Raw genomic sequence first — 13,815 nt, 5'->3', positions numbered from 1 at the left:
ACCCCCAGAAGACTTTATCTCTCTACATCGTAACTCCTGGACTATTCCTAGGCATCCACTTTCCTAATGAACATGAGGCTGGGATTCAGTGCCGGATGAATAAACTTTAGTTCTGAAACGGGGCTCACTAAGAGTCAGTGAGATTGGGTTCCCGTATCCAAGCCAGACTTGACTGTTTGTACAGAGCACTATCTCGGGCAGGCCGACCTGTGACATTTCCCTCTGTTCCATGACTTCGCAACCACTCCCAATAAACCACTTATTTTCCTGTTGACAAAAACTCTTTAGTCTTGAAGGATGGATACTAGAGACAGAATCTGGTTGGCACTCTTGGATGGGCACATAACTGACCAAGAGCATTCACCTTTCCATCCGGCTGTCATCTTACTGTACGATGAACAGCCCTCAGAAGTGTCTTAAACATCCCAACTTGCTGGTGGTGTCAGCACTGCTTCCTGGAGCACCAGGGCTAAATGGAGGTGTCCATAAACCCTAGAGTCCCTGTTACACTCATGCTGTCACCGTCCCTGCCTGGTCTTGGAACGTAAGCACTGTTGGGAGGGAAGGAAGAGGCCTGTTCCGTATGCCTTAAGTAGACTGAGGTTTGTAGGGGACCGGTTCTTCTACACACAAGTATTTGTCTTAAGTTTGCACAATGGCTAGTGTCAGCAAAAGGCAGAAGAGGGTTTTCTAAAGTTCTGTGAGAATGCGGACTTATGGCATTGAGTATCACACTCAGCTCTGCTGTATTAACTTTGTGAACCTGAACAGACCAAACTTTTAACTTACCAAGCACCAAGTGTGAAGATGACTTTCACGGTTCCTTCATAAGACTGTAATGATTTCCGACACTTTGATAGAAAAAATTCAAAGCTGTGCCTTTGAGCCTATACTATACTGTGTATGTGTGGAAATAAAAAAAAATGTATTGTACTTTTGGAAAATTTTTTCATAGGCATTTTTCTGTCAGATTTGTAGCAATTTGTGAGGTTTGTTAGAGATTAACATAGGTTTTCTTTCTGTATTATAAAAAACACCAAGAAATTATGGTGGACCTATTACCCTATGGGTAAGAAATAAGTGGAAATATGACATCGGATGTTTTAGCAATTGTTCTGTAAATAAAATCTTTGATCACACCACTCAGTGTGATAATCATGTCTACAGCTAAAATGGAAATAGTTTTATCTGTACAGTTGTGCAAGATATGAATGGTTTCACACTCAAATAAAAGTACTGGAGTGACCTGCTTTCTTTTTGTTCATTTTGTGTTTGATATGACCTCTGTATGTGTGTGTGCGCATATGTGGTTTTTTTTTGTGTGTAATATATATGACATTCTAAATACCTAGGATGTAAGTAGGCAAAACAAAAATAAATGGTCTTCTATGGTTGTGCTTATCAAGTTCCTTGTGATCTTGTCATTATTAAAATGTGGATAGGCCACACATGCAGTCCTTAAAAAATGATTTAGCACCTACAACCTGATTGTAAGAACCAGTCCTACATACAAGGATTGACCTGAAGTTTTCCTGATGGCTAGTGTCAGCAACGGAGAAGGCAATGGCACCCCACTCCAGTACTCTTGCCTGGAAAATCCCATGGACGGAGGAGCCTGGTAGGCTGCAGTCCATGGGATCGCTAAGAGTTGGACACGACTGAGCGACTTCACTTTCACTTTTCACTTTCATGCATTGGAGAAGGAAATGGCAACCCACTCCAGTGTTCTTGCCTGGAGAATCCCAGGGACAGGGGAGCCTGGTGGGCTGCCATCTATGGGGTCACACAGAGTCAGACACAACTGAAGTGACTTAGCAGCAGCAGCAGTGTCAGCAAAGGGCAGAGCCTTTCAGCTCTTACAAAGGATATTATTCTTCAATGCCAGCATCATTAGGAGGTCCCCTGACACTCACTTCATTATGCTTTAATGACCGCTAGGTGTAAAGATCAGAGAAGGCAATGGCACCCCACTCCAGCACTCTTGCCTGGAAAATCCCATGGACGGAGTAGCCTGGTGGGCTACAGTCCATGGAGTCGCGAAGAGTCGGACACAACTGAGCGACTTCCCTTTCACTTTTTGCTTTCCTGCACTGGAGAAGGAAATGGCAACCCACTCCAGTGTTCTTGCCCGGAGAATCCCAAGGACAGTAGAGCCTGGTGGGCTACTGTCTATGGGGCCGCACAGAGTCGAACATGACTGAAGTGACTTAGCAGCAGGTGTAAAGATATTTTAAGCACAGTGGTTTAAATGCTAATAAACTTCTGAAACAGGACACTAATATTATTAAATAGTTAATAAATATCAACAGATTTTTTTTTTCCAGAATTGCAGTTTGATTCTACGGCTGGAAAGTGAGGCAAAATTATTAAATGTTTTGCCCAAATGTTAAAGAGTCTAGGATCTATGAGAAATTCAGAGCCATACATTTCCAGAAATGGCAGTACTGACTATTTTAACTAAAAGGCATGAGAATTCGACAACTCGATTTGCATTTTAAAAGGTTTATTTTTAAAGCCAGGCTCTTACTTGCTATTACATAACATACGTACACCTGAAACTGCTTTGGGGATTAAAATTATACATTTTATATAGTATCCCCTTTAAAAAAATTAGCTGTGTTGCTCTACCAAAAGAAAGCAGATGGTGGATTTCACTCTCTGATGGTAATTAGTTTGATCTTTCAGCCAAGGTCCATAAGTTGGCTTTATATGAGGAAAATAAGGGAGAGGAAGGATGAAATTTCATATTTAGTCACTGAAAATAAGCCTGAGAATAACCAGACCTATTGCTCTCTTTACAATCCAAAGCTCATGCTCCAGAAATGAATCGGTGTAGCAAGTCTGACTTTTGACCTACTAAGCACAAAAAATTAAGCAGTTGCCAAATTCTCTGGCCAGGTAGCAGCAGTACATAATATTGAAATAAACGACACCCATGTACACAAGTAATAACCACAAGCTCTTTAAACGCATAGATATTTAGGCAAAAATAGTCACAACCAACAAGGGCCTGAATCCCGGAAAATACAGTGATTACTCCAAGAACTTTGCAGAGGAAAGAATGTGTTCACAGCACAGCCAGGAACCGAGAGAGGCATCAGCACCGCAGGAAGAAGGCAGCTTCAGGTGAGGCAAGTGGCCCCTGGGCGTTTCTCTCCAGACCACAAGGTACCCATCTCTTGGGAGATGAGTGGACTGCCTGTGTCCCCAATTGTTCTAAAGCTTCCACTTCAGAACAGAGAGGGATATGAGTAAGAAAAGGTAACAACTGCTGTGAGTTCATGACTCAGCTGCACCTTCTCTCCCTCTTGACAGTTCCTAGCCAGTCACCATGACGGCAATGGGCAAGGTCGGCCACTGGGAGTGGGGCCAGCCACTTGTCAGAGGAAGAACAGAGGAGTCTTGGCAATAAAGGGACCCTCCCCTCTTCAGGACACTCTCTGAAAAGGACTCTGCCAGCTTGAAACTAGCTGAAGTCATGAACGGCAGCCAGGATGGCTCACCCACGTCGCAGGCCTGTGGAGTCCAGGCATCCATCCTGCTGAGCCCTTGTCAGGCCTCTAGCATAGCCCAGGTCTGGGAAGAAAGGGGAGCTGTGGCCCCTCGGAGACCACAGCCTGGTTACAGACCAATCAAAAATGTGCATCATCAAATAAACCCAACCTCACTGGAGAGAGGGCCTGAAATCATGGAAAGGTGACCTTGGAGGGGTCACCTCCCCACTCTGGGCCCTGAGCAGGCCTGCTCTATGACTATGACATCCTGAATTACAGTCTGTGTGCTGATGAACCAGGGTGGGCAGATCTGGGTGAGGAGGGTGGACAGCTTAGGGAAAACAAAGAACAGACTGGCAGCTGGGCAGTGATTCAGGGAGGCAGCCACGAGAGAGAAGGCGATGGCTCCACCAGCTGGTGCTAAAGAAATGGCCTGAGGTTCACATCCACAAGCTGAGCCCATATCCTTGCACCACCATCACCAGGCAACACCCCTTCCTTGTATCTGATCCCACTCTCTCTTTCACGACTCCACTGGGGCAGTAGTCTCCTGCTATCTCCCCCATCCTGCAGATCTGTCCTATTTGCTTTAACGTAACATCAGTCAAAATGACATGAATCTGGAGAAGGAAAGAGCAAAAACAAACAGGCTATTTGTCCCAGCTTTTCATACCTCTTAAAGGCAGAATGGAAAGATTGAAAAAAATTAAATCCTAGGAAAGGGCTAAACACTCCCTTTATCACATGGGAAAGAGTGTGGGGGTGGGGTAGCTATAGAGCTCCTGAAACTCAGAGTTCAGACTTGGTCAAGGGCCTGAAGTATGCAAATCATCATTATTGTCAGAAGCTTAAGGGAAAAATAGAGGGATGTCCTCACTGGCTTCGAAGTGAGGTAAAACCGAGATTAAATCTTGGTTCCACCAGAGATGATGTAGAAGGGGCATTCCTACTCTAAGTAGGATTAGACGTCATCTGTTCTGAGTTCTAGCTGCCCATTAGCATTACTCTATTAACTCTGTAAAAATAGGGATGTGTAGGATTCACCCACAGTCAATAACTGACCTGGAATGTGATGGGGAAATCTTTTAAGCTCTCCAGATGATTCTAATATGCAGCCCAGGTTGAGAAACATGACCTCTGCCACCTTGAAGTTCTAAGATCCAGGGACTGCTCTCCCCTGAATAGGTACCCCGAGTTTCCTTTTTATAAGGTTCCGGTCTGTCCAGAGTGGCAGACACCAATCATCCACACTGTTTATAGTTTCCCCCAGCTGACAAACCTCTCCCTGACAGCACTGTTTTGTTTGTCCTTCAGCCCAGCCCACCTCCCTACCACTCTGCCGCCTGCCCTCCTAACCTGGACCTTCTCTGCTTCGGTTCCTTGGCAGCCTCCCAAACTAAGCCAGCCCTTGTGGTTTCCTCTTCTTCCAAGGAGGTCAGAACCTTTTGTGCTTCATCAGCCTCCTCCCTGAAGCTCTTCCTCCATCCCTCCTCCTGCGTCTCGACTCCCCCCGCCCCGCCAGCCCTCTCTCCCCCATATTTTGCTGCTACTGGTGTAGGTGGGACGGAAGATGTAGGCTCAAGAGTTGAGAAAAGAGCTGTTGCTAGGAAAGGAGTGTGGGTGAAGAGAGAGGGTGGGTGGAGAAATAGGGCTCCCCAGTTTTATTCCTCCCTTTGTCATCATAAATGCCTCCAGAGCTAAAACCAGTTGTTTTAAGAACTATTACGAAAAATAATAAGGTCTGACCGTGACAGCAGGGGTGAGAGAATCAGCTTCAGAACAGCTGCAGTGCTGATCCTTGATATTTATAACCGTCTCCTGATAGATGGGAAAGCCACTGAGAGAAGTTTCTAAGAGTGAATTCTCCAAGGACTACCAAACGGTGCCCTGACCAGAGACAGTATCCAAAACGTCCCAGCCTGTGCTACACCTCGTGGAAACAAGAACCTGCCAAATGTCTTCCTAAGGACAGAAATGTAATTACAACAGAAGGCCAAGTTTTAAATGAGGAGACAAACTTCCTTCTTCTCACACTGAGCAACGCGTGGTCCATTCCTGAACCAGCTCTAGAGGTTCCTGTTCCTGGGGGGTCTGCAACATGCCAGCCCTATCAGAAGCATCTTTCCCACTTTTTATAACCTCCTTGAGATGTCAGTGGTGTAGTCATTTCTGTTTACAGGTGGAGAGACAGAGGCGATGACCGGTTTAGTGTCCAGAGTCAGGATGTACTAACTGCACTGTTCCATTCCAGACTGTTTTCTCTGCTACAGCACCCTGCCTCCTTCCTCCTTCCTCCTTTTGTTTCCATGCCCTCCAGCCCCTATTCCTCTCTAAGTGGCTTTGCAGTTTATAAATCAACCTTGACCGTGGTAAGACAACCTGCTGGGGTTGAAGAGAGTTTCAGAAGTTCTGGGAAATTTGTGTGCGTTCAATGAAGGCAGCTTCTAAGCTGCATCAGCTCTTTCTCCCACACCCAAGGTGGCATCCACTCACTGTAAGTTCACAGCAGACACCAGCTTCCCTCCGTTGCTTCCCAGGGTACATACAAACCAATACATTATCAAGAATCAAGACTTGGTCATTCTACAGAGAAACAGGAACAAAAGAAAATCAATAATAATGTAAAAAAAAAAAAAAGCAGGGCACAAGAGGATTTTTATTACTAGGTCAAAAAAAAAGCTCTGCAGGGGAGATGCAATGAGCCAAGCATTCACTAGAATGAAGTCATTGGAGGGGGTGGAGGAGGGGTGCTGGCTACCTCTTGCTGTTCAGGTCACTACCCTTTGACAGCAGTGGCCTCTGACCTCAACAACCCTACAATTCTGTTTGGACTGACCCTGAAACCCATGAAAGTCAGATGTAGGCAGTGCCCAAAAGTTGAGATAAAGCTGACTAATATGGGAAAAGCTCCCGGTATGTGCCCCCAGCTGAAAGGAGCTGGCAGTTCTTTGGCCGGAGATGCAATTTATTCTGTCCTCCTCCTTTCAGGGAAATGCTAATCCTTCATAGGCAACTGGAGGGGAAGACTAAAAAGTGGTGATGATGAATGACAATAATCCTTTGTCCACTGCCACCTCCTCCTAGGGTTGAAACTTAAGAGTTTAATCAAATGTTGGTAAGTAAATTAATGCTTTACTGCATTAAGAGTTAAAAAGGAAGTGGCGGGAAGAAAGGTTGTGAGAATGTATTTCCTCTGATATGTGACTCTCAAAACTTAATTACAAAGACATTGGTATAGAGTGTGTGTGTGCACATGTGTGTGTAGTGTTTTAGCCTCCTTATTTACATACACACACAAAGGACAGTCACTATCCCCCAAACTCTTTTGTCAAAGCATGTCAGTGTTAAAAACATTAACTTCAAGGTTTAAAGATCAAAGAGGTATGCTAAAATTACTTTTCTATTGTTAAAAACATCAACGACGACAAAAACTCAAGCATTTGTTCACCAATAGTAATAACATGACCTTTATCCCCACATCTTCCAGCATCACTGTGAGGGAGGTTGCATTTTTCATTCCAGTTCAGCTAACATCTGAGTGGCTACTCCATGCCAGGACTGCTGTGCTGGCCACTCGGACAGTCATCTCCTTTAACCCTTACGACATCCTGCAAAGTAGGTATTATCATGTTCGTCACAGTTGAGAAAATCAATGTTCAAAGAAGGCAAGTAGAATCTTTTGGCTTTCAAGTTTTCCTTTGAGATACAAAAAACTGGTTGCCAGAATGGTTTTAAGGAATTTGACAAATGATGGGCTTCTGAGACTCACGCGGTGAATTGGGACTAAACACCAGGTTTTCCAATTCCCAGTCCAGCTCTTTCGCCACATTACAGCACTGCCACCCAAAGTGCTGGGTTTTCCCAAGAGGTGTTTGGATGGGAGTCCAAGCCAGCAAGATGCAAATAGGTCTGACCCACATTCCAGCTCTTGGATAAATAAAAACTCCTAAAGGGCAGAGCCCATTTCGTGTGCTTAATTTGAGAGCCCCACTGTGGACAGTCAATCAGTATTAAACAGCTACAGGTACATTTGCCAAGGACTAACAGCATGGGCTCAATTTTAGCAATTAGAATACTGCAGAGGAATATTACAGAGGAATCTCACACAGGTACTGAAAGGCTGGATCAAGTAATCATAAATTTCTAAGAGTTTAAAAAGAAACCTCTGAAGTCACCTAATTAAACTCTAATTTTATAAATAAGATCCAGAGAAATTAAAATAACACACACAAGGGTTTGACACCAGTCAGCAACAGACCTTTTCCTGTCTCCCAGTTCTATTTATGTTATATGGTATTGTGAGGTAGTTTTCAGGAATGGAACATGTTGTAAGCTGAAACTGGATTGGATGGTTATATAGAGTCATCAGTGATAATGACGTCTCCCAGATTTAATTTTTCCTTATCCTACTTGACCAACTGACCTCTAAATCTCCCTTGCAGGCTTTCAAATTCAGCTAAGTTGGTTTTCATTTCTCAATAAGTGTTTCATTAGTTCTGGCCTCTCGAACTTCTCTCTTGGCATTTCCTCCTATCTGCTAGCCCTCTAAGCTCTTTGTAGTATTCTCTATATAGTTCTCCAAGAAGGCTTCTCTGATTATTCTTCTTCCCATAAATGTTTATCTTGCTTTGATTTGCATAATATTTACATTCAATTTGTTCCTTCCTAACAGTAGAAAAGATCTGCCAACTGCCTGGATGCTTCTTATATTCCCAAAGAACAGGATCAATTGATTCTACTTGTTTGTATTTTTTATGGTACCTAAGACAATGCTTTTCATACTATTCTGGGGTTCTCAAGGCAAGAATACTGAAGTGGTTTGCCATTCCCTTCTCCAGTGGACCACGTTTTGTCAGATCTCTCCACCCTGACCCATCTGTCTTGGGTGGCCCTACATGGCATGGCTCATAGTTTCATTGAGTTAGAAAAAGCTGTGGTCCATGTGATCAGTTTGGTTAGTTTCCTGTGACTGTGGTTTTTCACAACAAACTGTGGGAAAGTCTTAAAGATATAGGAATACCAGACCACCTGACCTGCCTCCTGAGAAATCTGTATGCAGCTCAAGAAGCAACAGTTAGAACTGGACAAGGAACAACAGACTGGTTCCAAATCGGAAGGAGTACGTCAAGACTGTATACTGTCACCTTGCTTATTTAACTTATATGCAGAGTACGTTATTCAAAATGCCGGGCTGGATGAAGCACAAGCTGGAATCTAGATTGCTGGGAGAATTATCAATCACCTCAGATATGCAAATAACACCACACTTATGACAGAAAGCAAAGAAGAACTAGAGAGTCTCTTGATGAAAGTGGAAGAGGAGAGTGAAAAAGTTGGCTTAAAACTCAACATTCAGAAAACTAAGATCATGGCATCCATTCTTACCACTTCATGTCAAGTAGATGGGGAAACAGTAGAAACAGTGACAGACTTTATTTTCTTGGGCTACAAAATCACTGCAGATGGTGACTGCAGCCATGAAATTAAAAGACGCTTACTCCTTGGAAGGAAAGTTATGACCAACCTAGATAGCAGATTAAAAAGCAGAGACATTACTTTGCCAACAAAGGTCCGTCTAGTTAAGGCTATGGTTTTTCCAGTAGTCATGTATGGATGTGAGAGTTGGACTCTATAGTTGAGTGCTAAAGAATTGATGTTTTTGAGCTGTGGTGTTGGAGAAGACTCTTGAGAGTCCCTTGGACTGCAAGGAGATCCAACCAGTCCATCCTAAAGGAAATCAGTCCTGAGTATTCATTGGAAGGACTGATGCTGAAGCTGAAACTCCAATACTTTGGCCACCTGATGTGAATAACTGAGTCATTGGAAAAGACCCCAATGCTGGGAAAGATTCAATGTGGGAGAAGGGGACAACAGAGGATGAGATGATTGGATAGCATCACTGACTCATTGGACATGAGTTTGAGTAAGCTCCGGGAGTTGGTGATAGACAGGAAAGCCTGGCATGCCACAGTCCATGGGACTGCAAAGAGTCAGACACGACTGAATGACTGAACTGACTGAAGACAATGCTATGCTCCAGTGAGCCCCAAATTATTTGTTAAAGGTACAAACCATGTCAAATAACTTTGCTACAAAAAAGAAACTTCATTCTTAATAGAAAATGAATTTAAGGTAACTTTTAACCTCCTAGATTATTCTGACTTCTAAAAGACTAATTAATGAGTCACAGGCTTATAAGGTTGATAGTCTACAAAAAAATTATATTCGTTTAGTGGTTGATATTCTATCAGAATATTGGTCCAGTGATTATCAACCAGGAAGCTTTTAAAACTACCAGTACCCAGGCCTCACCACAGATCAACTAAATCAGAATCCTTGCAGGTATGCCCAAGCCATGATTTGCATACATCATATTGTAATTTGATTTACACATATTTATATGTAAAACCTCACTCATTAATAAATTTGTCTAAAGAATGAGCATGTTCAAATATGCTTTTGTTGTCCTTAGATCATAGAATGTTAGAACTGAGAGAGAACCAAGACTCTATCTGGATCAGTTCCTTTATTTTACAGTTTAGGACACCAGATGACATTGAGAGAGTAGCCTCACATGGTGGCGTGGTGGTTGTTGAATGACACTTTGTATCTCGAATTAGTGAAATTCTCTGAAGTCCAATTGTGGAGCTGTAGTGAGTAGGCCAAGCTGTTTAGTTTTTAAATTTCTTCTAAAGAAAATGTATAAAAAATATTACATGTGAAAGACTTGGATTCTAAAAGCTGTTACCACCAGGTACTTCTATAAGACCTTTAATTTGGCACATTCGGACCAGTCCATTGTTATGGCAGAGGAAATGCCAGCACAGGATATATCAAAGTCCAAAATAAATGACTAGTATCTATTTGCAGGGTTTTTCATTGGCCCTGACCCATATGGTCATAGCATTTTATGCTATCAGAGCCCAGAGCATTTCTAGCTCTTAACTATACCACTTATGAGCACTTATTGCTCATAAGCAAGCTAATCCATACACTGAACTTCCCTTTTCTTTATAAAAAGGAAGATAGTGCCTGTCCTACTGACCTTGCATTTTCCAGCTATTACAAGGATTAAGTCAGATGATCTATGTGGAGATATTCTGAGAACAGTACAGCACTATCCAAACATAAATACAGAATTATATTATTATATCTTAGAGCAGTGACTTGTGAATAAATATTTGTTGCTTTGATTACCCAGACTCTAAATCCCAATTCCTTGGCACCAAGCCAGGCAAGAATCAACAGGAACTGGAGTTACTGCTGAACTAGAAACTCTAGTCACTGAAAGTATCACATAACTAAATATTCAGGGAGGTAAAGTGATGTAGTGATCCAGAATTTAGCTAGTCTAGGCTCTAGTCCCAGAGTCTGCTTTTAACTATTGACTTTGGACAAGTCACTTAATTTTTCTGGGACCAGAGTCTAGTCAGTGGTCAAAGGATGACTTGAATTAGAGTCAAAGATCCTTTTGATTTATAAAATCAGAATATTAGTGCTTAATTAAAATTACTAAAGTGCAATTTCCCAAGCCATTAATTCATGTGGTTTCACATTTTTAAAATCTCTTTTTAGAAGTAGAGGGTTGAAGCCTAAAAACATAAGCCTATTTCTGGTAAACAGACATTTCAAACACATGTGTATAAGACCCTCTTTAAAATAAATGTCTCTACTCAGATACTTTATGCTAGCTAGTATCCTATCCAGGAGCCGTTGCTCCAAAAATAAATATATGGTTACCAAAAAACCATGTAGTACAGTACTGGACAGAGAGTAGGCAACCAAATATTTTATGTTACAGTTCTCAGTTTGAGTCTCAGTTGTTGTTATTTAACTAATCCGAGCCTGATTTCCTATATGTAAATGGGAATACCTCGCTCAGTGATCCAGAGATGGTGTACAGTAGAATGCTTTGTAAACAATTAAAGATAACTGCAAGATATTACTATTAAATGAGGAATATAGCTTACTAAACCGTGGCCTAAGAAGATGCTTTTTAAAGAGACAGACCAAAATCTGACTTTATTATGGACACAGCACTTACCCCAATATCTGGCTCAACAAATATGCTCAATAAAGGTTTGCTGCATGAAATGTATGATCCACCAAAATACCAAAAGCTCCATGAGCTCAGATTCCATACTTCTTATTTCTAAGTTCTCAGATCCTAGCACAACATCTGACACATAGAAGAAACTCAATAATTATTAGATGAATAAATTTTTGCCCCTTCTAATTCTTCAGCACAGCTAGAGAGGGAGAGGTAAGCAGGGCTGGCATGGAAGATGATTCTGGTAAAGGTAGCTTGGAATGGAAAACTGAAAGTTACTTAGAGAATTCATCCACACTCTAGCAAATAGTTTGGGAGTGTAGAAAGAGCATAGATAGGATCCTAGTTCAAATTCAATTTTCAAATTCTGCCATCTCAGTAAATTAACCTATTAACCTCTTCAAGACTCAGATTCCTCACCTTAAGAATAGTACCTCCCTCACAAGCTTAAGGCTTCCCCAGTGGCTCAGGAGTAAAGAACTTGCCTGCAATGCAGGAGAGGCAGGAGATGTGGGTTTGATCCCTGGGTGGGGTAGCTCCCCTGGAGAAGGGCATGGCACCTCACTCCAGTATCATTTCCTGAATATCTCATGGACAGAGAAACCTGGTGGGCTACAGTTCATAGGGTCACCAAGAGTAGGGTATGACTGAAGCAACTGAGGATAAGGTTAACGACTAAAATGGAAGCTCCACAATAGTAGGGACTTCATTTTGGGTCCACTGTAGACACACTGAACTGTCCTGTACTGTATTGAACAGTGTCTGGCACAGCATAGATTCTCTAATATCTGTTGACTCGGTTTGTGAGAAGCTGAGATAACATAGGCAAAGTATGTGACAGAATGTCTGCATGTAGCGAACACTTAGCAAATGTGAGATTCCATCATCATCATCATTACCATTACTAGTATATCCATATTATTACATTTACTAGCGGTCGTAGAGGACCTGCCTTTGGGGAAAGACGTAGATACAAATATCGAATTCCCCACTTACTGGCTATGTGACTTTGGACAAATTACTTAATCTATTTGGATTCCTATGGTTCCACAAAAATCTCAGTGCCGTGAGAAATCACCTAACACTGAGTCTTGAGTCCCTAACACGCGATACACGGCGGCTATTATTATTATTATGAAGGCAAAAAACCCCGCCGAGTCCCCTTGTATCCGAGAGCTGTCTACCATTTCCCACATTATTGTAGCTGAATACATAGCATGACCGCAAACAAGGAAGGAAGGAGAGAATTTCAAAGAGACCGAAACCGCTAAACGAGAAAAGAGGGAATTAAAACGGTGCATGACAGTTGCCACCAAGGGGTGTCAGTTTCCGCGGCTGTCAACCAGTCCGACCAGCCAGGGCTCGAGCAGGACAGTCAGCTCGGTAAGGAACAAAAAGGAGGCAGAGCCGACGTTTGGACCCTCCCCTTAACGGTCTCAGGGCCGCTGGCCTCAGGCGGCCGCTGGACTCCCGTTTCCGGCCTTTGCAGGACCACAGTTCCCAGCATGCCTTTGGCGGGAAGTCTTTCCCGCTGGATGACTACGAGTCCCGATATGCCATTCGGCACTCCAGTAGATTAGATGGAAGAGTGGAATGACCCCGTCGCACGAAGGGAATTGTAGTCCATTTAGCTGGTTGCTCTTAGAGGGGCGGGGAAGAGCCGGGTCGCTCTCGTCAGCTGAGGAGAATGATTCATAGAGGAGGGTCAGGAGAGAAGAACAGCTCTGTCTGTGAAAGCCCACTTAAAAGGCTGGACTCTTCTCCGAGGGAGGGAGAGTCAGGGGAGCAAGCAGGGTCTCGGGCCTGACCCCCAACGTCAGGCCGTCCGCCAGGCCTCTACCGCGTACTGGGCCTTGTCAGAGGTGGCGGCTAGGCGCCGGTTGCTGGGGGACCGGTGACGTCGCGGGGTGAAAGTTGAGGGGCGGTGACGTCGGGCCTGCCCGGGCGGAGGCTGGCGGGCTGGAGGCAGAGGGAGGGAGGGAAGGAGGGAAGGAAGGAAGCTGGGAAGAAGCGAGCGAGCGGGGGCGCGAGGCGTTTACCTGGAGGCAGCGGCTTGGGCGCGCAGAGCGGCCGCGGCTCCCCCGCACCTGCGGCCATGGATGAGGAGCGCGCCCTCTACATCGTCCGGGCCGGCGAGGCGGGGGCTATCGAGCGGGTCCTGAGGGATTACAGCGATAAGGTAAAGAGCCCTGGCCCCGGGCGTGCGGTATAGCACCCTTGGGCCGCCCCCCCGGGCTTGCATATCGCATCCCTCCTCAAGCCGCCCCCCCC

The 13,815-nt window shown here is 44.0% G+C and overlaps 1 protein-coding gene across 9 annotated transcripts in view; it reads left to right on the top strand.

Annotated features, from left to right (window-relative positions):
- The first annotated feature begins 13,176 nt into the window (after window positions 1-13,176).
- Window positions 13,177-13,815, top strand: part of RIC8B (RIC8 guanine nucleotide exchange factor B) — a 101,815-nt gene continuing 101,176 nt past the window's right edge. For all 9 annotated transcript variants that reach the window (XR_826436.1, XR_826441.1, XR_826437.1 and 6 more), the window contains exon 1: window positions 13,177-13,723. Coding sequence is in view for 2 of the 9 variants with exons in the window: in XM_010853381.1 (XP_010851683.1) it covers window positions 13,640-13,723 (84 nt within the window). In the remaining 7 variants the exon portion in view is untranslated. The remainder of the gene's footprint in view (window positions 13,724-13,815) is intronic.

Source organism: Bison bison, unplaced genomic scaffold, assembly GCF_000754665.1.
Source record: "Bison bison bison isolate TAMUID 2011002044 unplaced genomic scaffold, Bison_UMD1.0 scf7180017864327, whole genome shotgun sequence".
Taxonomy (NCBI): Eukaryota; Metazoa; Chordata; class Mammalia; order Artiodactyla; family Bovidae; genus Bison; species Bison bison.
The sequence above is the reverse complement of the archived record's forward strand: the minus strand, read 5'-3'. Positions and strand labels throughout refer to the sequence as shown.